Source organism: Carcharodon carcharias, chromosome 15 (genome assembly GCF_017639515.1).
Source record: "Carcharodon carcharias isolate sCarCar2 chromosome 15, sCarCar2.pri, whole genome shotgun sequence".
Taxonomy (NCBI): Eukaryota; Metazoa; Chordata; class Chondrichthyes; order Lamniformes; family Lamnidae; genus Carcharodon; species Carcharodon carcharias.
This window is the reverse complement of record NC_054481.1, coordinates 88945855-88968591: the sequence shown is the minus strand read 5'-3', so window position 1 is coordinate 88968591 and position 22737 is coordinate 88945855. Positions and strand designations below refer to the sequence as shown.

The window sequence follows — 22737 nt, the reverse complement described above, 5'->3', positions numbered from 1 at the left end:
AGAGGATTAGAAATTGTAAAGATGGAGCAGGAGGAAAGAGAAAGAGAGAGAGAAAGAGAATTCCAACTTAAAATGTTGGAAGTTAGAAAAGAGACTTCAGTGTGTGAGGAATGATTTATCTCTAGGGTATAACACAGTGAGGATATATTTAAATTTGTACAAGCTCTTCCAAAGTTTGAGGAAACAGATATTGAAACATTCTTTATTTCATTTGAGAAGTTAGCTAAGCAGATGAAATGGCCACAGGAAAACTGGTTATTATTACTACAGTTGAAGTTATTAGGTAGGGGGCTTGAGGTATATGCTTCGCTTTCAGAAGAAATGTCGGTGAATTATGATGTGGTGAAAAAACCTATTTTGAGTGCATATGAGTTGGTTCCTGAAGCATACAGGCAGAAATTTAGGAATATGAAAAAACAGCCTGGGCAAACGTATATTAAAAGAGTAAAACAAAGCAATTTTGATCAGGGGATACAGGCATTAAAAATGGAGACAACATATGCATCTCTTTGGGAAGTCATTCTTTTGGGAGAATTTAAAGATTCAATCTCTTCAGCAGTGAAAACTCATGTGGAGGAACAGAGGGTTGATTCTCTAATACAAGCAGCAGAGGTAGCTGATGATCAAAACAATAACAGTAGGGTAATTATATTAGGTGATTTCAACTTTCCCAACATTAATTGGGATAGACATAATGTTAAAGGCTTGGATGGAGTGGATTTCTTGAAATGTGTACAGGAGAACTTTTTAGGTCAATATGTAATGGGTCCAACAAGGGTCGGTGCATTGCTGGACCTAATTTTGGGGAATGAAGCCAGACAGGTGGCTGAGGTGGAGGTGAGGGAACATTTTAGTGATAGCAGCCACAACATGGTACAATTTAAGCTTGTTATGGACAAAGAAATAGACAAGTTACAAAAAAATGTTTTGGACTGGGGGAGAGTGGATTTTAGTAAAATAAGGCAGGATCTGGCCAAGGTAGCACTGGGAACAGTTCCTTGTGGGGAAATCTACAGAAGAGCAATGGGGGCATTCAAAAATGAAACGGGGAGGGTACAGGCTCAACATGTTTCCTCTAGGGTTATAGGAAGGAGTAACAAGCCCAAAGAACCATGGATGATCAGAGATATTCAGGATACAGTGAGAAGGAAAAGAGAGGCTTTTAGCAGGTACAAGGGGAGCAAATCAGTGGAGGCATTAGTGGAGTACAGAAAGTGCAGGGTGGAGCTTAAGAAAGCAGTTAGGAGATCAAAGAGGGGACATGAGAAAGCTCTGGCTGGTAACAGTAGGGAAAAGTATATCAATGGGAAGAGGATAACCAGGAAAAGAGTAGGGCCCATAAGGGACTAAGGGGGAAATCTATGGGTGGAGCCAGAAGACATCACTAGAGTGTTGAACAAATACTTCACATCTGTCTTCATCCAAGAGAATGAGGATGAAGTTATGGAATGTGGGGAGAGAGACAGCGAGGTTCTTGAGCAAATTGATATAAGAAGTGACAAGGTATTGGTGGTGTTGGCAGGCTTAAAAGTGGACAAATCTCCAGGTCTGAATGATTTGTGTCCCAGACTGCTGAGGGAGGCAAGGGAGGAGATCACAGGGGCTCTGACCCAAATTTTTAATTCCTCTCTGGCCACAGGGGAGGTGCCAGAGGACTGGAGAACAGCTAATGTGGTTCCGCTTTTTAAGAAGGGTTGTAGAGATCAGCCAGGGAATTACAGGCCAGGGAGTCTCACGTCAGTGGTAGGGAAACTATTGGAGAAAATTCTGAAAGAGAGAATCTATCTCCACTTGGAGAGGTAAGGTGTTAGCAGGGATAGTCAGCATGGCTTTGTCAGAGGGAGGTCATGCCTAACAAATTTGATTGAATTTTTTGAGGAGGTGACCAGGTGTGTAGATGAGGGTAGTGCAGTTGATGTAGTTTATATGGATTTCAGCAAAGCCTTTGACAAGGTCCCACATGGGAGACTTATAAAGAAGGCAAATGCACATGGGATACAGGGTAATATGATAAGGTGGATTCAAAATTGGCTTAGTTGTAGGAGACAGAGGGTGATGACAGAAAGATGCTTTAATGACTGGAAGCCAGTGTCCAGTGGTGTACCACAGGGACCTGTGCTCGGTTCCCTATTGATCGTCATTTATATAAACGACATAGATGACTATGTGGGGGGTAGGATTAGTAAGTTTGTGGAAATCACAAAGATTGGCTGGGTGTTTAACAGTGAGGTTGAGTGTCTTGGCCTACAGGAAGATATAGATGGGGTGGTCAAATGGGCAGATAAGTGGCAGATGGAATTTACCCTGAAAAGTGTAAGGTGATACACTTTGGAAGGAGTAATTTGACAAGGGGGTATTCAATAAATAGCATGACACTAGGAATTTCTGAGGAACAAAGGGACCTTGGTGTGTGTGTCCATAGATCTCTGAAGGTGGAGGGGCATGTTAGTGTGGTGGTGAAAAAGGCACATGGGACACTTGCCTTTATCAATCGAGGCATAGATTACAAAAGTAGGGAGGTCATGTTGAAGTTGTATAGAACCTTGGTGAGGCCACAGCTGGAGTACTGTGTGCAGTTCTGGTCACCACATTATAGGAAGGATTGATTGCACTGGAGGTGGTGCAGAGGAGATTCACCAGGATGTTGCCTGGGTTGGAACATTTAAGTTATGAAGAGAGGTTGGATAGACTTACTTTGTTTTCGTTGGAGCAGACAAGACTGAGGTGCGACCTGATCAAGGTGTTTTAGATTATAAGGGGCATGGACAGGGTGGACAGGGAACAGTTGTTCTGCTTAGTTGAAGGGTCAGTCACGAGGGGACACAAGTTCAAAGTGAGGGCAGGAGGTTGAGGGGGGATGCGAGGAAAAACTTTTTTACCCAGAGGGTGGTGACGGTCTGGAATGCGCTGCCTGGGAGGGTGGTGGAGGCGGGTTGCCTCACATCCTTTAAAAAGTACCTGTATGAGCACTTGGCATAATATTCAAGGCTATGGGCCATGTGCTGGTAAATGGGATTAGGTAGGTAGGTCAGGTGTTTCTCACGTGTCGGTGAACAGGTGATAATAAGTGTGGTTCCTGGAGATGCTAAACCTATTCTACCGTGGAAGGTAAATTTGAAGAGTAAGTGGAAAGCAGGTGGAATAGAGGAAAAATCACCCATTGCAGGGATTCAATTTATTTTAGGTAATGATATGGCTGGGTCACAGATGTGGGTGACACCTACAGTAGCTGAGCAGCCTGTAGACGTGTTTTCTACAGAAGTGTTGCAGAGAGAGCATCCTGGATTGTCTCCAGATTATGTGATAACAAGATCACAGACTCATAGGTTGAAACAAGAAGAACAGGAAGTTGCAAAGCAGAGAGAAGGTGTAGAAGTCTAATCATCTGACATTGTGTTTGATAAGATTGTTCAGAAATAAAGAACAGAAGACAATGCAGTTGAGGTATTTAACTCAAAGCAGTTGTTGGATTTACAGAGAATGGATATGCAAATATGATATTATATCAGACAGCTTACTCAGAATCAGAGGCAGAATGTATTCCAAAATGTTATTACCTTAAGGATAATGTTTTAATGAGAAAATGGGGGCATTGTCATATTTCAGAAAGTGAAAGCTGAAAGGAAATGCAAAGGTTGTTATACCATCTGGGTATAGAAATGAGATTCCGAGAATTGCTCATGAAACTCTAATGGGAGGACATTTAGGAATTAGAAAGGCACAGGTGAAAATACAAAAACATTTTTATTGGACTGGATTGCATAGAGATGTAGTCAAATTCTGTGGAACATGTCACACATGTCAGGTGATAGGGAAACCACAAGCAGTGATTAATCTGGCCCCTTTAATTCCAATCCCAGCATTTGAAAAATATTTTACTAGGGTCATGATTGGTTGTGTAGGACCCCTCCCTAAGACTAAAAGTGGAAATCAGTACTTACTGACAATAATAGATGTGTGTACAAGGTTTCTTGAAGTGATACCTTTGAGAAATATCACAACAAAGAAAATTGTGCAAGAATTGACTAAATTTTTTATAAGATATGGTCTACCTAAAGAAATACAATTAGATCAGTGTTCAAATTTCATGCCACGGCTGTTTAAGGAAGTAATGAACAGTTTGGGGATATAACAGTTTAAGTTAATAGCTTACCATCCTGAATCACAAGAGGCTTTGGAAAGATGGCAACAATTTTTAAAAGCTATGATGAGGGTGTATAGTCAGGGTTATCCACAGGATAATAGGAGAATTCCATTCTTGTTATTTGCTATTAGGGATCCTCCTAATGCATTGATTGGTTTTAGTCCTTTTGAACTAGTTTCTGGTCTTGAGGTAAGCAGAGAACTGAAATTGATTCATGAGACATTGGTGGGTCGAAATTCAGGAACTACTCTCCTGGATGTATCAAATTTCAGAGAGAGATTGGACAGAGCATGTGAGTTAGCTAAAGAACATTTAAAAATACCACAGCGATTGATGAAAATGAAGGTAGACAGGAAAGCTACAGCTTTTAGTTTTGTTGCTGGGGAAAATGTGCTAGTTCTGTTACCAGTGCTGGGTGATTCATTAAAGGCAAGGTTTAGTGGGCCTTACAGGATTGAAAAGAAACTGAGTGAAGTAAATTATTTAATAAATACTCCAGATAGAAGAAATAAGCAGAGGGTCTGTCATATAAGTATGCTTAAAAGGCAGGGGAAGAGGGTCAAAAGGGAGTATTAGTGGTGGTAGATAAAGAGGAAGAGATAGAAATGAAGGACTCTGAAATTGATTTTCCTCTAATCAAATTGGAAAATGACAGGGTACTTGAAAAATTAAATGTAATATTGAGTTAGCTTCCAGACAAGTGTCAAAGTGATTTGGAGAAGCTATTACAGTCACACAAACCTATTTGTGGGAATAAGTTGCGGAGGACAAATTTAGCTATACGTGATGTATGTGCAGAAGTTTCATCTTTGATGAGACAACATCCTTATAGATTAAATCTGGCAAAGTTATCACAAGTACAGAAAGAAATTGAATTAATGCTTCAAATTGATATCTTTGAGTCTAATTTCAGTAACGAGTTTGCCTATTGTGCTGGTACCTAAACCAAATGGAACACAGAGTGTGTGCGGACTATCAAAAGGTGAATGCAGTGACAAAAGCAGATTCATATCCTATACCATGGTTGAAAGATTGCATTGAGAAAGTGGGACAATCAAAATTTATCACAAAGATTGACTTGCTAAGAGGATATTGGCAAGTATCAGTATCGGAGAAAGCAAAGGAGATATCAGCCTATATGATGCCAATTGGACTATATCAGTTTAAAGTCATGCCTTTTGGTATGAAAACTGCACCTGTAATATTTCAAAGACTGACAGATAAAGTAATTGCAGGACGCTCAGTGCTGTGCTGTTTATATTGATGACTGGATAATTCTCAGTCAAACGTGGGAGGTGCATTTACAGCACCTGGAAGAATTGTTTCATCAATTACAAGAAGCTAATTTGGTGATGAACTTGGCTAAAAGTGAATTTGCAAAAGCCAAGATTACGTATCTAGGCTATACCATTGGACATAGTAAGATGGTTGTGAGAGATGTGAAAATCAAGGCTATCATGAATTTCACCTTGCCTACAACAAAACGAGAAGTTTTGAGATTTCTGAGCATGAGTGGGTTTAACGGGGCTTAACTGAATTAAAGACAGCTGATCTGAAGGCTTTGATGTATCAGAAGAGAAGCTGAGTTTGAAATGCTAAATAAGTAAACATGGCTGAAGTTTTAGAATGTGAGGTGTATAGGAAAATTTGCAGTTTTTAGGGAGGGAGCTCTAGGATTTTGACCCAGTGACAGTGAAGGAACAGCGATATATTTCCAAGTCAGGATGGTGAGTGGCTTGGAGGGGAACTTCCAGGTGGTGGTGTTTCCAGGGGTATCTGCTGCCCTTCCCCTTCTAAAACATAGTGGTCATGTGTTTGAATGGTGCAGTTGAAGGAGGCTTGGTGAGTTCCTGCAGTGCATCTTGTAGATGGTGCACATTGCTGTCACTTTGCGTCGGTGGTGGAGGGAGTGAATGTTTGTGGATGGGGTGCCAATCAAGTGGGCTGCTTTGTGCTGGATGGTGTCCAGCTTCTTCAGTGTTATTGGAGCTGCACTCATCCAGGCAAGTGGGGAGTATTCCCTCACACTCCTAACTTGTGCCTTGTGGCTGGAGGACAGATTTTGGGGAGTCAAGAGCTAAGTTACTTGCCTCAGGATTCCTAACCTCTTACCTGCCCTGGTGGCTTTATGGACTGTTTAATGGAAGTCCATATAAATAACATCCATTTCCATCCCCAGTGCAGTCAGCTCTTCAAAACATTCTATGCTGAATAATGTAGGGGGGTGGGTGGAGGTCTTGCCCCCCTGGAAGCAAAGCCAGCGTGGAGCCAACATGCTCCACACTGACCCGCCCCCACAAGCATAAAGTGGTGTAGGGCAGCAAAACAAGGGCAAAGTGGGACTTCTGTCCCTCGCTGGCAAAGAATCCTGCTCTCTGGAGCTGCCAGCCAACCCAATTGGTCAGCAGTTCCATTTGCACCGGCAGCACCAAGAGTGCATCTGTGGCAGCTGCCGGGACTGGAAGAGAAGGGAGAAGGTCCATGGATCCCCAGAGCAGGAACGTCCAGGGTCTTGGACAAGGAGGGCTTGGGTAGGTCAGGCAGGGGAGCAGGATATGGGGACGGGGTGGGTTTAAGGCTGCAGATGCGTAGGAAAAAAAGGGGGTTTGTTTTGCCACCCCATGAACAGCAAAGGCAGCCTCCGAAGGGTGAACCCACCTCTTCTTTTCCTCCTTTGAAGAACATTTTAAATACATTGGGCAGCCTGCTCCTGCCCAGTTGCACATGCCAAACCTTTTATGATGTGGGTGGTATATTATCAGCATCAATTCACTTGATAATAAGCCTAATTGGCCCTTGATTACTTACATAAATATGATGAGTGTGCTGCCAATTTTGGTGCCCGCACAACACGGCCCGCAACAACAATGAGGGTGAGCTGGGGTGGAGGGGCCCAGCTATTTTATCTGCACCCCCCCAACCCACGCACAAAATATACCCAGCAGGAGCACGTAAAATACAACCATTTTTGCATTGTCAGGTGTGGCCTACCCTTTACATATTGGTGAATGTGCATATTTTATATGAATGTAATTATTACTTTAAAAATGCAGGGTAATAATCTAGAAGGAGAAGCATTGGAAGGGGTTGTTGTTCATCACATTCTGGGGGAGAATGGTGATCACTGCACTGTGGAGATGTTGGTGTTCACTGCATTGTGGAGGAGAATGGTGTTCGCCACATGGTGGAGAGGCTGGTGTTCACTGCATTGTGGAGAGGTCGAGAAGAACAAGGTGCCATGAAGCACAGTCACAGTGGATGTTTGGGACTTTACTTAGACTTGATTTCAGCAATTTGAGATGTGAGGCTGCTGGCCGTTATTGTTTCTCATAATGTCCTTTCGAATACTTACTGTCTCCACTGTTGACTCTTCAACATGCTTGTCATGAATTCCTGATAGGCCTTTTGCCTTTTGATCATATGTTACAAATTTTAATACCTAAATTTCACATCATTCTGTCAAACTTGTCTACATCGCTATTTCTGCTCCACACGAGCCTCCTCCCCCCGCCCATCATTTCATCTACCCCAGTTGGCCCATCCTTCTATTCCTTTCTCCCTCCGTCAGCTTTCCTCTTAAACGCTTCCTCGTTATTCACCTCAACTACTCTCGGTAAAGCAGTTTCTCCTGAATTACTCTGAATTACTCTGAATTACTTATTTAAATTATCAGTGATTATCTTATGTCAATCCTTGATTATTTTTCCACAGAATGGGTTTCGGATTGAGTTACATTTAAGAAGCAGGCTATGGCATGAGTGAACACACACAGAGTATAACTCCATCTCACAGCTGCTGAAACAAAGAGGGGATTGAGTCAAGTCACTTACTGTTTTCCAAAATGATCAGGAGTGAGAAGTCATTCATTACCCACCAGACTGGACTACCCACTGATCATCCACTCAAGTTCATATTCTTGGTACCCAGCAGGGCCATCTGCTAAGAATATACTCTTGGAAAAGAATAAATTCTTGGTTGGCATGATAACTGGCAAATCCAGGCAATATTCCACCATTTTGTTCTCAGTAAAATATTGAACAATGTCACAATGCAGGTGTTTCTGCAGCACACACAATGTTTTGGGACCTGACAATTGGATGTTTATGATAAATCAGTTAAAATGTAACTTTTTTTTAATGAAAATGGAGTTCAATCCATCCTTTAAAAGCACATGGAAAACATTAAGTTACACAGAATTACATAGAAGTTTACAACACATAAACAGGCCATTCGGCCCACTGGTTTATGTTCTACAAAAGTGTCTTCCCATTTTACTTCATCCCATCAGCATCTCCTTGTGTCCTTTCTCCCTCATGTGCTTATCCTGGATTATCGCCTCAACCATTCCCTGTGGTAGTGACTTCCTCATTCTAGCCACTCTCTGAGTAAAGCAGTTTCTCCTGAATTCCTTATAGAATTTATTTGTGACTATCATATATTAATGTTCCAAATTTTGGACACCCCACAAGTGCAAACATCTTCACTGCATCTCCCCTATCGAGTTCCTTCCAGATTTTAAAAGGCCTCTGTTGGATCATCCAATCCAATCCATCGTTCCTTCTGTAGGAAATAACTGAAGGCAGCTTTGAAACAAATGCCCTTCATTGATTGGCTTACAGAATCAGGGCAGACCACAGCTCATCCGAAAAAATATGTGAGGACCACAAGAAAGAACAAACTAAATGTGTTTATTTATGACCAATCTACAGGACTATCTGTCTGTGACAATGGGGGCACAGGTTAAAAGCACCCTATGAGATGGTGCCCACCTCCTCAAATGGCGAGTACCAGCTCGATCACACTGCCTCTCTGTTGTCACCTGGACAGTTACAGAGAGTGGCAACTTAGTAGTGCCACTGTTAGTACCAACATCTTTTTATAAGTAAAGAGGCAGTAGATACAACAGGAAGATAACTGGCATCGTGTATTCTTCCTTTCGCCCAAGGTGTGGACATCTACGCATATGCTGTTTCCAAAATATTTTGACTGAATAAAATGCATTAACGTGAGGTTACTGTTAAATAAATCCCGGCACTTAAAAACTATACAAGCACTGCTTTAAGAATAAATTACAAACAATCAAACATAATATGAGATGTAGTTCATTTGAACCAGAAGAATCATGTTTAAACTGTAGAAAACATTTCTTTACATTCTTCTCAATAATGTGGAGCAGCAATCTGCAGTGCAAATCACCAACAAATCTGCAGTCTGATTTAATTCTTCATCAAAGGTATGTAATCGCTTGAAGGCTGTTGTTTCCTTGTTTTAGTTGCTACTTATGGTCTGGAATAAAGAAATGGAATAATTAGTGAGTTCAATAACATCAAATTAGGTTACCAACTTACGAATTAGAAGCAGGAGTAGGCCACTCGGCCCCTTGAGCCTGCTCTGCCATTCAATAAGGTCGTGGTTGATCTGATTGTAACCTCAACCCCACACTCCCGCCTCACCCCCAATACCTTTTCACCCCCTTGCTTATCAAAGGTCTGATTGTTCACAGACTTGGGCCTTTGCAAATGTGTTAACTGAATCTCAAAGTGCCCACTCTCAAATGTTGGCCTGGAGTTTGCTCTGTGAGGGACAACCTCGATGTCTGCCCAATGTCACATTTATTTTGCCAACGTCATGTTACATCCATAAACAATCAAGGCTGAAGGAACCGTCAAACTCACAATGGTGCATTTCTCCCTCGAGTCTTCTAACTTAAAGCCTCAATTCATTCAACCACCGTTCACATAAGTCAGGCACAGCCTGTCATCAGGGAATCTTTCTAAAACTTTAATGTGACTGATGCCATAAAAACTCCAACCAAAGAAACAGAAAATAAAGAACTGGTCTCAGTGAAGATTTAAAAAAATGTTTAAATGCAGTCAAAGGGCTCAAAAATGATTTTATTCCCTGCTGCTTTTGAAAATCTGATCAGTGTATTGAGGAAACCTCGAACAAGCACAATTGAAGGAAGTTAATGTTTGATGCTTGGGCTTGTGGCTGGTTCTGTGGGTGAAGATTTCTTTAGAGGTTGAGTTTGATGGACAGATGCAAAAGGTCAAAGAGATCATGGCATATTGTAGTTATGTCCAAAATTCCACAATCCTTTAAACCACATAATTAGCTTATGTCCAGATTCAGAGTCCCTCTGGGCATAATTTCGAAGGAAACTCCAGGCCTCTGTGGGGAGAGCAAAAAAATGAAGGCCAGGATTTCCCGGTCGGCGAGTGGGGGGCGCGGCACCTGCTCGCGAGGTGTAAAATGACGCGGGATGACGTCAAGTGGAACTCCTGATGTCACCCCGCCCCATTTAAATTTTCAGGTTGGCGGGGGCTCAGCCGAATCAGCTGTGCGCCTGCTGACCTGTCAATGGCCTACTGAGGCATTGAAAAAGTGATTAATGTAATTAGTGGACCTGCCCGTCCAACCATAAGGCTGGCGGGCAGGCCAGGAGCCCTGGTGGGCATTGGAAAAAGCATGAAACCACATCCATGGGCGGGATGAGGTTTCATATATGTTTATATATTTTTAATAAAAGTTAAACTAAAAGTGATGGACGTGTCCCAACTCATGTTCTCTCACCTCAGAATGAGGAGCCTGGTATAGAGGCATGAAGCTGGGAATGCCCCCCTCCCCACACCATATCATTTACATGGTACAGCCTGGGGTGACTTCCTGCAGGATTGCTCCAGGGACTGCCTATAAAGCTCAGCAGTGAGAACCTAGGGCATCCTTAAAGAAGTTCAGGTCCAGTAATCTGGCTCTTTGTCCTATTTCCCTGGCCTTATTACACACTGGAGCTCAGTTTGTAGGTGCAACAGCCAAGGAAATAGGCCCTGTTATCTTTTTTATCCGTTCTCAGGTTGTGGGTCTCTGCACTTTATTGCCAATCTTGAGTTTCCCCTGAGAAAGCTAATGGTGGAACTTCCCCTTGAATGGCTACAGTCCACATGCTGTCAGGTAGGTAGTTCAAGGGTGTGATTTCAGCCTTGATATGTGTGCGAATGAGGATGATGTGTGACTGGGAGTGGAATTTGGAGGTGATAGTGCTCCCCTGTGCCTTGCTGCCCTTGTCTCAATATTTATTGCACGATTTCAAAAGTGTGCTGGCAAACTGAGAAAACACCAAATTGGTTAAATTTTTAAAAATGTTTCTGGAAGCACAACTTTACTCCCTTCAGTTTCTGTGAGGTCCAGTCAATTAGATCAAGGCTTGCAGGTTTTAAGCTATTATGACACGGCAGATGGTAAATGCCGAGCTGCTCGAACCCCAGAGGGAAACTTGAAACAGCTGCCAAAATGGTTTTTGCAATTTGTATAGTATGAGGAGCTGTTCTGAAAACAGGAAATTATGTCCCTGACTACTTGTAATGATTTTATAGTAAAGTAAACATTTATTATAAGAATAAAGAAAAACAAATAAAACACAATTACACTTCAACACATGAATGGCTGCACACAGTAAGTAGTATTTTAAAACAGTTCCACAAGTCTTAACTTAACTACCTTCAGAGCTAACCTTCCCCTGTTCTGTTCAACAATTATCCTTATAGATTTTAATATCTATAGAATTCCAATAATTTTACCACACAGTGCCTTTTTCCTTTGGGTGTCTTCTGATGCTGACAGCATCTGGTTCTTTCAGTCTGGCCTTGTTCACACTGTCTTCTGGGAGTTCTGACCAGCTATTCTGTTGTCTCCTGGGAGATCTAAACAGCTAACCCGTCACATAGGCTTCAATATTTCCTTAAATGCATTCCTTCCATTTGATCTTTCTATTGTCTCAACCAGTCTCTTCAGAAATGCTTTCTTCCCAGAATTGATTAAATTATTCTTTACTTTAGTTCTTAGACCTGTAAAAACAAACTTACCCTATCTTTACCTTATTCGCTTATACCATTTTACAATCTGCATACACCCACTTTGAACTAAAACAACTCAATTCAAAACTATTCCTGTTATTATTGCTTTATGTAAAACTCTGATTGAAGTTCCCCTTGGCTAATTAACATATCAAAACCACTCCTTACTTTTGACTTTAGACCCTTGCTATCACTCTAGCTCTTAATCCAATTACAGCCTGACTTCCAGTAAATAAGAAAATGTGCCAGGGTCATTACCAGAAGAAACTATATTACAATTCCTTCCTTTCTTGACAAAACATGTAGCAGAATCTCCCAGGAATGTATTCAGGAACAATGGTGGTTGGTAGAGGAAGCACGTTCTCACCCTGGGCTGAATTTCCTGCCCGGTAGGAAAGGGGGAAAAACTCAGATAGAGTCTATTCCCTTCATCAATTTAAAAACCTCAGGTAGACGAACATACAAACATATGAAGTAGGAGCAGGGGTAGGCCACTTGGACCCTTAAGCCAGCTCCACCATTCTGATTTGATTGTAATCTCAACTCCACATTCCCGCCTACCCCCGATAGCCTTTAACCCCCATACTTTCATGAATCTATCTACCTCTGCATTAAAAAAATTCAAAGACTCTGCTTCCGCTGCCTCTCACAACCCTCTGAGAGAAAAAGTTTCTCCTTATCTTGGTCTTAAATGGGCAATCCCTTATGTTTAAACAGTGGCCCCTAGTTCTAGATTCTCCCACAATAGGAAACATCCTCTCCACGTCCACCCTGTCAAGACCCTTCAGGATCTTATATGTTTCAATTAAGTTGCCTCTTACTCTTCTAAACTCCAGCAGATACAAGCCTAGCCTATCCAACCTTTCCTCACGAGACAACCCACCCATTCCAGGTATTAGTCTGGTAAGCCTTCTCTGATCTACTTCCAATGCATTTAAATCCTTCCTTAAATAAGGAGACCAATACTGCACACAAATTCCTCCAGTGAATAAAAGCCCCAATGCCTTGAGTCAACTGTAATAGCAAGAACCCTAAAGTTACACATAATTTTAGTAATAGTTAGGAGTCTAAAACTGGATGTAAAGGTATTAAACCCGGCACACTAAGGCCTTCTATAATCTGAGTATAGTGTTACTAGTTTTGTATTATATTTTATCTTCTCTTCACAATGTAATCTAAAACACTTTGCTCTCCCAATTGTCTTGTTGCATTGCTTGTGGACCTTCAGTAGTTTATCTGCTTGAACCCTAACCTTAATGCCCCCATCCCCTTCACTACTCCCAAATACCCCACCCCCACCCCCAAACCCCAGCCCCCAACTCCTCTTCTGCTCTTTAAAATCTCCTGGGGAACCCTGCACATGACTGGAGTTTCCCAGACTCACATACATCAAATTGCAATTCTCCATGTTGAAAGATATCAGGCCCTCATGCACTTCTTTCCATAACACATCTAAATCAGTTTGAAAACAAGGAAGGAGCTTGCATTTCTATAGCACCTTTCACATCTTCACAACACGTCAAATACACTATCAGGTTGCACAAACACCAATGAGATGAAAGGCCAGAACATTTGTTTTTAGTGATGTTTGTTGAGGGATAGATATTGTTCAGGGAACTCTCCTGCTTATCTTCAAAATAGTGGCATGGGAAGAATCTCTTATGATCACCTGAGATGGCAGGTGGGATTTTGGTTTAACATCTCTTCCAAATGCCAGCACCTCCAACTGTGCAGCACTCTCTCAGTCCTGCACTGGAGTGGTGGCCTAGATATTTGTGCTGAAGTGTCTGGAGTCGGACTCAAACCCACCACCTTCTGATTCAGAAATGATTACACAACCAACTGTATCCTATTTATCTGAAGCAAGTTTTTCACACCCAATTTATCTTTGTATGTTCAGCAAACCTGTGAATCATTCAATTAATGTCCTCATTTCAAACAGTTATGAAGATGGTGAAGAGCAAGTGTCTTAACACAGATGCCTGTAAAGCTGAAGTCATGACTTGGCCTCATGCAGATCAGCTTGCAGCCTCTCTGCCTATGAACCAATCTGATCCCCAGTTTAATAGCTGACCGCCAATTCACATCATGCAACTGTACTGATAGCATTGTGTGTGGCATTTTGTGGATGGGTGTCTGGAAAACAAGGTATACAGTATTAACTGGAACACCATCATCCACTCATCTTGCCCCTTCTTCAAAGACATCAGTCAGGCTATTGAGACAAGACCTAAAGCTTTGCTGGGATTCTTTAATTACTTCCAATCTCTTCAGGTAACCATACATTACACCCTTAATAATGTCTTCCAGCATCTTCCTAACAGCATATCAACTGGCATGTAAATCTCAGGGCCTGATTTTCTTCCATTTCTTAAAACTGGAATCACACAACCTTCCCTCAAACTCAGAAGAATGATGTGACTGAGAACAATGGCAAAGAATGTTTTAGCATGCTAATTTAATTTTTAAAAATGTGACTAACTAACTTTGTTGGGCTATTCACCATATTATTTCAATGTGTAGGCACATTCAGAACCTTTTTTTAATCACACTCAAAGGTACATGAACCAGGCTGAGATAATCACACACACCAAGTTACTGTCTGTCCAAAATAAAAACAGAAATTTCTGGAAAAACTCAGCAGGTCTGACAGCATCTTTGGAGAGAGAAACAGAATTAATGTTTTGAATCCAATATGACTTTTCTTCAGAACTAGAGAGAGGTAAGAATGTGATGGTTTTATGCTGTTGAAAAAGGGGAGAGGGGCAGGTGGAGCAAGATAGAAGGTCAGTGATAGGTTAGAGTGCAGGGGATATTAATTGACATCATAGCCAATGCAAAGGGAGCGGTAATGATAGTAATAAAGACACATAACATCAGTCCAGAGTAGGTGCTCATGGCAGAATAAAGGTCAGCGTTGTCTGAAAGCAAAAACATGAGAACAAGATACAAACTGGCAAGTGGGGAAAAAAAATTCAAAATGTAGGACAGGGTTCATGATCTGAAGTTGATGATCTCAATGTTGAGTCCAAAAGGCTATAAAGTGCCTAATCGGAAGATGATATGTTGCTCCTCCAGATTGCATTGACTTCACTGGAACTGTCTGGCCAATCTCCTCTTGTCAAAACAACTCCCAGTATGAGCAGGTTGGCAAAAACCAAGGAACTGTGGCTGGGTGATGGTGTTACATCAGCTTATACCGCATAGCTAACTAATGGTATACAGATCAGTTTCCTGCTGCTCCATCAAACCCTATCCTACTCATTAAAGCATTGCCTTACAGGATTACCAAGAGCCAGCAGCAAATGAGGAAATGTGGATTGTGAAACAGGAAACTCCTGAAAAAATCCAACCAGTAACCTGGATTGTAAGAATAATCAAAAAATCTTAAAGAATTAATTATTGAATTCTGAGGTCTGCTTCATATTGATAACAATTCGATTCTTGGCAGGCATCCACTTCTGAAGATGAAAGCTCTATGCAGAAGGACAAACTCATAAAAATATCCAAACCACCTCCGCAATATTTGTTTAGCACTCTATTCATTTAAACAAGGGGAGAATGTTCTAGACCTTTGACTTCTCCATGCATAATATAAGAAATGGGAGCAGGAGTAGGCCATTCAGCCCTTTGAGCATGCTGTACCATTCAATATCTACCTCAACTTTACCTTCCTGCACTATCTACACCTATCCATTGGTTCCTTTAATATCCACTAGATGCCATTAGTGAGGCATCTTTTTACTACTTGTGCTGAATGGTATCAAACTTTCAAACAGGCTAGCGTGTTATTATTTAATAGCTCGTCAAGGCTGAGCTCATTTTACATTGCAAAAAGACATCTTCCTACTTGATGCTCAGAGATAACTTACATCATTGATCCAGCTGTTGAAGGCTGACACTCGAGTGTAGACTGTGGGCTTCCGTGCTGTGTTGCATGGAACGGATCCTGTGAAGCTTCCCACGCCATTGATATACCATCTGCCGTCACTACCAAAGCAATTCAAAGGACTGCCTGGGTCACCCTGAAGTAAAAGAAATCTCTCCGTTATATTGTTTGCTTTAAAATACTTTGCCATTTTGCTTCTTTGAAGCTCAGTTAGCCTTTATATATTATTCCTGTACCCTGTTACCTTCTTGGAATTTACAGAGATCTTCCCAGTTTTTGGGGGTATTTGAGCATTGTTACCACCTCCAAATAACACCTTACACAACAGCAGGCCAATTTCCTATCAAAAGAACATGTCAGGAAATCACAAGTAGGTTCATCAGGATCTTCTATTCTAATGGGAATGAATAATGGATGGAAAATTGTGGGATCATGTCCATGATTCTTCAATATGAAGTCCCACCAAGTGAGAATGACAGGAGAACATATTGTGAAACACAGCCCTTTCAAAGTGTTATTATCATTACTCTGCATTTTCTAAGGTGAGTTTAACTCAAATGTCCATTGCCCATAAACTAAAAACACCAATTTAGCTGAATATTAAACAGTAAATCACAATAACTTTATTTAGCTCATCATTTCAGAATTAATCACTACCAGCACAAGTGGTGTCCTAGATTTGGCTTGCTACCTATTAACTTAAAACATATGTTTCACAAACTATATTGAATTTATAATATAAAAATATGTACGAGCATTTAATGATGCATTATGATTGTCTTCAATAGGTGGGTTTAATGCATTCCCTATTGTTTATAGAAATTGACAGTTGGGTAGAGAAGATGTGGAACTCTCTCCAAAAATGCTGCTGTGACTAGGCCAATTAAAAATTTCAAAGCTAAAATTGATGGTTAGTTTTAGGTAAAGATATTAAGGATTACTAAACAAAGACAGGTGGATGGAATCACAATTCGGATCAGCCATTAGCTGAATGAAGGAATAGGCTTAAGGGGCTGAATGACCTCCTCCTGTTCTGTTACACCAGTGCTTAGGTTATAAACCAACAGACTACTGGTTTTAGATGAGCTAAACGAAATGCGACTTGTGGGGGTTTGAAGACAGAGCTGGCTAAAGTGAACTGGGAAATTAGATTAAGGGATAGGTTAGTAGCGATGTCGTAGCAGACATTGAAGGACATATTAAACAACACTCAGAAATGATACATCCAGTAAGGAAGAAAGACTCTAAGGGAAGGACACACCAACTATGGCTAACTAAATTTAAAGATAGTAGCAAATTAAAAGTAAGTGTACAATTTCATGAAGGTTAGTGGCAGGTCAGAAGACTGGACAAAATCTAAATGACAGAATTGTGGAGATGGTGGCATAGTGATAATATTGCTGGGCTAATAATCCAGAGACCCAGGCTAGTGCTCTGGGTACATGGGTTCAACTCCCACCATGTCAGCTGGTGGAATCTATTATTATAAATAATAAGTCTTAAATATAAAAGCTAGTCTCAGTAATGGTCACTGTGAAACTATCATTGATTGTTGTAAAACCTATCTTGTTCACTAATGACCTTAAGGGAAGGAAATCTGCCATCCTTATCCAATCTGGCCAACATGTGACTCCAGATCCACAGCAATATAGTTGACTCTTAACTTCCCTCTGAAATGACCTAGCAAGGTCAGTTCAAGAGCGATTAGCGATGGACAATAAATGCTGGTCTTGCCAGCGATGCCCACATCCCATGAAAGAATAAAGAACAGCAAAGAATGACTAAATGTATAAGAGAAAAATTAGACTATGGGGGAAAGCTAGCTAGAAATATAAAAACAGATATTAAGAGCTTCTACAGGTATTTAAACATAAAAACAGTAAATAAAGTGAGAATTAGTCCTCTAGAGAAAGATTAACATTGGAGCAATTAACATTGAAAAATAAGGAAATGGCGGATAAATTGAATAAATATTTTGCATCTGTCTTCACTGCAAAGGATACAAATAACATCCCAGGAATAATTGTGAATCAAGGGGTAAAAGGGAGGGAGAAACTTAAACCATTTACAATCACCAGGGAAAGCATGCTGAGAAAATTATTAGAACTAAAAGCTGACAAGTCACCCTAGGCTCTTAAAAGAAGTAGCTGCTAAGATAGTAGATGCATTGGTTTTAATTTTCCAAAATTCCCTAGATTCTGGAAAGGTCCCATCAGATTGGAAAATAGGGAATGTAACTTCTATTCAAGAAAGGAGGAACCTGCAGATCAGTTAGCTTAGCATTTGTCATGGGTAAAATGCTGGAATCTATTATTAAGGAGTTTATAGCTAGGCACTTAGAAAATCTCAATGCAATCAGGCAGAGTCAACATGGTTTTGTGAAGGGGAAATCGTATTTGACTTATTTATTAGAGTTCTTTGAGGAAGTAACTGGCAATGCGGTTAAAGGGGAACCCGTGCACTTAGATTTCCAGAAAGCATTTGACAAGGTGCCACATCAAAGGTTACTCATGGTGTAGGGGTAACATACTAACATGGATTGGTTAGAGAGGAGGAAACAGAGAGTAGGCATAAATGGGTCATATTCTGGTTGGCAAGATACAATGACTGGAATGCCACAGGTATCAGTGTTGGGGCCTCAGCTATTTACAATTTATATCAGTGACTTGGAGGAAGGGACCGAATGTATAGTTGCTAAATTTGTTGATAACACAAAGATAGGTAGGAAAGTAAGTTTTGAGAAGGACCTAAGGAGTCTGCAAAGGGATATAGATAGGCTAAGTGAGCAGATAAAAATTTAGCAGATGGAATATGCTGTGGGAAAATGTGAACTTGTCCACTACGGAAGAATAGAAAGCAGCATATTATCTAAATGGAGAGGGACTGCAAAACTCAACTGTACAGAGGGATTCGTGTTTCCTTGGTACATGAATCACAAAAGGTTAATAAGCAGATACACAAGTGATTAGGAGGGCAAATAGAATGTTGTTTATTGCAAGAGAATTTATTTTAAGTATAAGATATTTTGCTACAGTTGTACAGGGCATAGGTAAGACCACACCTGGAGTACGGTGTGCAGTTTTGGTCTCTTTATTTAAGAAAGGACATACTTGCATTAGAAGCAGTACAGGGAAAATTCACTCGATTGATTCCTGAGACGAGGGGGTTACCTTATGAGGAAAGGTTGGACAGGTTGGGCCTGGATCCTTTGGAGTTTAAAAGAAAGAGAGGTGATTTTATTAAAATGTATAAGATCCTGAACAGCCTTTACAGACTGAATGCTGAAAGGATGTTTTCCCTTGTGGGAAACACCAGATCTAGGGGGCATGGTTTAAAAATAAGGGGTCTCCCATTTAAGACAGAGATGAGAAGAAATTCTCTCTCTCAGAGAGTCATTAGTATGTAGAACTCTTCTCTCCAGAGGGTGTTAGGGGCAGGATCATTGAATATTTTTAAGACAGAGGCAGATAGACTCTTGACTAACAAGGGAATCAAAGGGTATTGGGCATAGGCAGAATAGTGGTGCTGAAGCCACAATCAGTTCAACCGTGATCTTATTGAATGATGGAGCAGGCTTGAGGGGTCGAGTGCTCCTAATCCTTATGTTCGCATGTATGTAAGTGAATAGAATTCAGCACAAAACAGTATATTTCCAGTAATTAAAAATTTAAATTTATTGCTCAATATACAAAAACCGAAAGGGAGCAACTTCAGAACTATTGTTCTTTATAATATTGAAATCATTTGTCCACCTCTTAATGGCGAAATGCCGCCCCAGACTCAAACTGGCCCTGTTTTTCTGCTGACTTACAGATTGACAGTATATCCTTTGCTGCTATGTTTTCTGGGGCATTTGATGGAAATGTTGATGCAGCATACATCCAATTCAGGACAGATAGCAATCTCTTCAACCTGAGATGACTAAAATCCTCAACTATGGTAACAGAGATGATGATAAGGGAATTGTTGTTTGCCAATGACTGTGCCCTCACATAGGGCATGGCCTTCAGGGGATCATGGACTGTTTTTCAAAAGCTGATGATGACAATGGGTTAACCATCAGCTTAAGGAAGACAGAGATGCTCCACCAACCACCAGTAAACTCTAACTACCCCAACTTCTATAGCTATCAATGATGCAGCCCTGAAAGCAGTAGATCTTGGAAGCACAATCTCTAGAAATGTCTGCATTAACAAGGTGGCAAATAGAGCCGCCAGAGAAAGCTGAGCCTATTGCCCGAATAATCAAGGGACTGTGGTGGAAATAAAGAATCAAAACTTGCTGTGTACAAAGCTGTGGTAATATCTACTCTCCTATTTGCCTATGAGACATGGACTAACCACTTCAGAAAGGTAAAGCAGTTGGACAGGTTTCACGTGAGATGCATTTGGAACATCATGGGCATCAAATGGGAGGGCAAAGTGCCCAATACTGAGGTACTTCAAAGAGCAGAAATGTCTGGAATTGAAGCACTCATCATCAGAACCCAGCTCAGAAAGAGTGGATATGTGGCATGTATGACTGATGATAACACCCCTAAGGTAGTCAGTATTCACAATGTAATCTTGGACACCACATGTAGGTGGGTCAAGATTAAGGTTCAAGAACTACTTAAAGGTGAACATTAGGAAATGTGACCTGTCCGCCACAGACTGGGAGAAAAATGCACAAGCCCAACTGGGGAGCAATCTCAAGTGGCGTCATTTGCTGTAAACAGCAAAGGATACAGGCAGCAAAGGACAAAAGGGAAACTAGAAAGACTGGGCAACCCAATATAAACAGACACTTCATCCTTGCCCACACTGTGGACAGCCATACAGCTCTGCAATCGGGCTCCACAGCCATGTTAGAAAACACAACAGATGACTCTATGCACGCAAGAACAGTCATCTTTGATAACAAGGGAAAATTGGTGATGACAGATTGACTAACCCCGAGGTGGGTTCAAGAATATCAGTCCAACTCCTTTGAGGAGTTATGAAAACAAAGACCCACTTAAAAAAAAGATAGATTTTCATCTTCATTGCCTGTGAACTAATCTGGATCAGGGATTGGGAGGGAATGGTAGATACATGTCGGGCAAGCATGGAGGAGTCAAGCTCCAACCTATCTGCTCCCTCCTTATACCTCTCTGGCTTTCTATCTCTCTTTCCTCCTCTAAAATGCTCCATAAAACCTATATCTTTGACTCAGCTTTTGACCCATTTGCCCTAGGATCCTTTAAGTGGTTTGGTGTCAACTATTGTTTGATATTGTTCTTGTGAAGCATGCTGGGACTCAGGTTGAGACCAGTTTTGCTCTGGGATGCCACATGTCCTGTAGCTAATGGAAAGTGCAGATCAAACATTCAAAAACCTCCCAGTATACTTGTCCGCTCTCCTCCTTCTAGTCAAATGGTAGAGCAGGCTTAAAGGGCCAAATGGCCTATTGCTGCTCCCAAGTCCTATGTTCCCATGTTCCTATGTTCCTCATACAGAGCACCAAAAGTGCAGGTATCAGTCTTTGCTTAAGCTCCTTGGAAGGTTTCACTACAGTAAAGGGGCTTTATAAAGCAAGCTGTTGTTGATGATGTCCAGGCCACTGAAAATGGCATTGGTTCCACTGGCGAGGGACTTGTTCTCTTCTCTTAGGCTAACAGCAAGCCTGCTCCCCCATAAACCTCTCAACCAACACTCCTGGTAGTGCCAGAGCCATACCCATACTGCCCTGGCTAATGGCAAGACCCAGCAATCTGCAACCGGGTCCTATGGGGCACAGTTCCTCACAATCACCCACCATAGCATTCTCAAATACCCTCAGCAGAAGTTCAATAATCTTCCACCTCTTAACCTGTGATCTTGTGAGTCTGGATGGGAACACAATCAAGTCTTATTTATACTGAATAATATATAACCACTGTTATGTTTAAGGGTGGTGTAGTTTTCAATTGTTCAGCGCTTGGCTATGTGTGTCTGTTGACAGCTCGTTTTGTAAAATTAGTTAAGTCTGGGCGTGTCACTGAGCAAAAGAAATTAAACTGAAGAAAGCTGTTGTAAGCATGAGAGTGCAGACATTTTAAAGCATTGAATAAAACTCCTGTTTCACACATAGAAGCTGGTGTATCATCTCTGCATATCTCCAAAGCATAAAACGCAACAGGTAGCATTTTAAATCATTTCAGAACTTGACAGTAAAGAGGTTAATTGATTTGGACACCTCCTAATTTCAACAGTAATCACGGAGGAACCGTGAAGCATGAGGTTAGATAACCAAACACACAAAACAGGCACCAAGGGTTTACACAAGGGTGATACGGAACAGGCATCAGTCATATAAGGTAACTTTTTGTCAGGTCCAGACTGGAGTCTGTTGGAATAGTTTTGATACAACTCTTGAACTTCATAATGTAACAGGAAGCTCCATGAAGTTGTAAATTTTGAGAGCAGTAGTCAATTGGAAGGAGGGAGTGTCAGTTCTCTGGGGAGTTGAGGGTTGTTTAGCAACATCTCTCAACAATTTGCAGCCTCTTAGCACTGGGAGCTAGCAGTACAACAGGGTGAAGCTTTTCCTCTGTGTCCTCATCCCCTTCTCTATCCTCCTATTCCTGTTCTTCTTTCTCCTCCTCCTCAGGAATCTCCAAACCAACCCCTGTTGTATTCAAGATTGTGGCGAATGCATAAAACAGTCACGTCATGGAAGTTCCAACCTAGTTACAATTCCAGTACCTCGTTGGAGTATCCCTCGGATGTACTCGGTCACGAGGTTCACAGTCGAGATAGGGCAGTAAGGATTGGATTTGCTCTAGCTGTGCAACAACCTGCTCCACCTGCCACTTCAGCCTGAGGTTTATATCCCCATCCGTGCCAACAGCC

At 41.4% G+C, this 22737-nt stretch overlaps 1 protein-coding gene across 1 annotated transcript in view; it reads right to left on the bottom strand.

The window, feature by feature from the left end:
* LOC121288423 (chymotrypsin-like elastase family member 3B) overlaps positions 1–22737 on the bottom strand; it is a 65917-nt gene that overhangs the window by 2621 nt on the left and 40559 nt on the right. The window contains exons 4-5 of the mRNA XM_041206956.1: positions 15870–16022; positions 7497–7553 (exon numbers count right to left, since the gene is read on the bottom strand). Coding sequence (XP_041062890.1) covers positions 7497–7553; positions 15870–16022 — 210 coding nt within the window. The remainder of the gene's footprint in view (positions 1–7496; positions 7554–15869; positions 16023–22737) is intronic.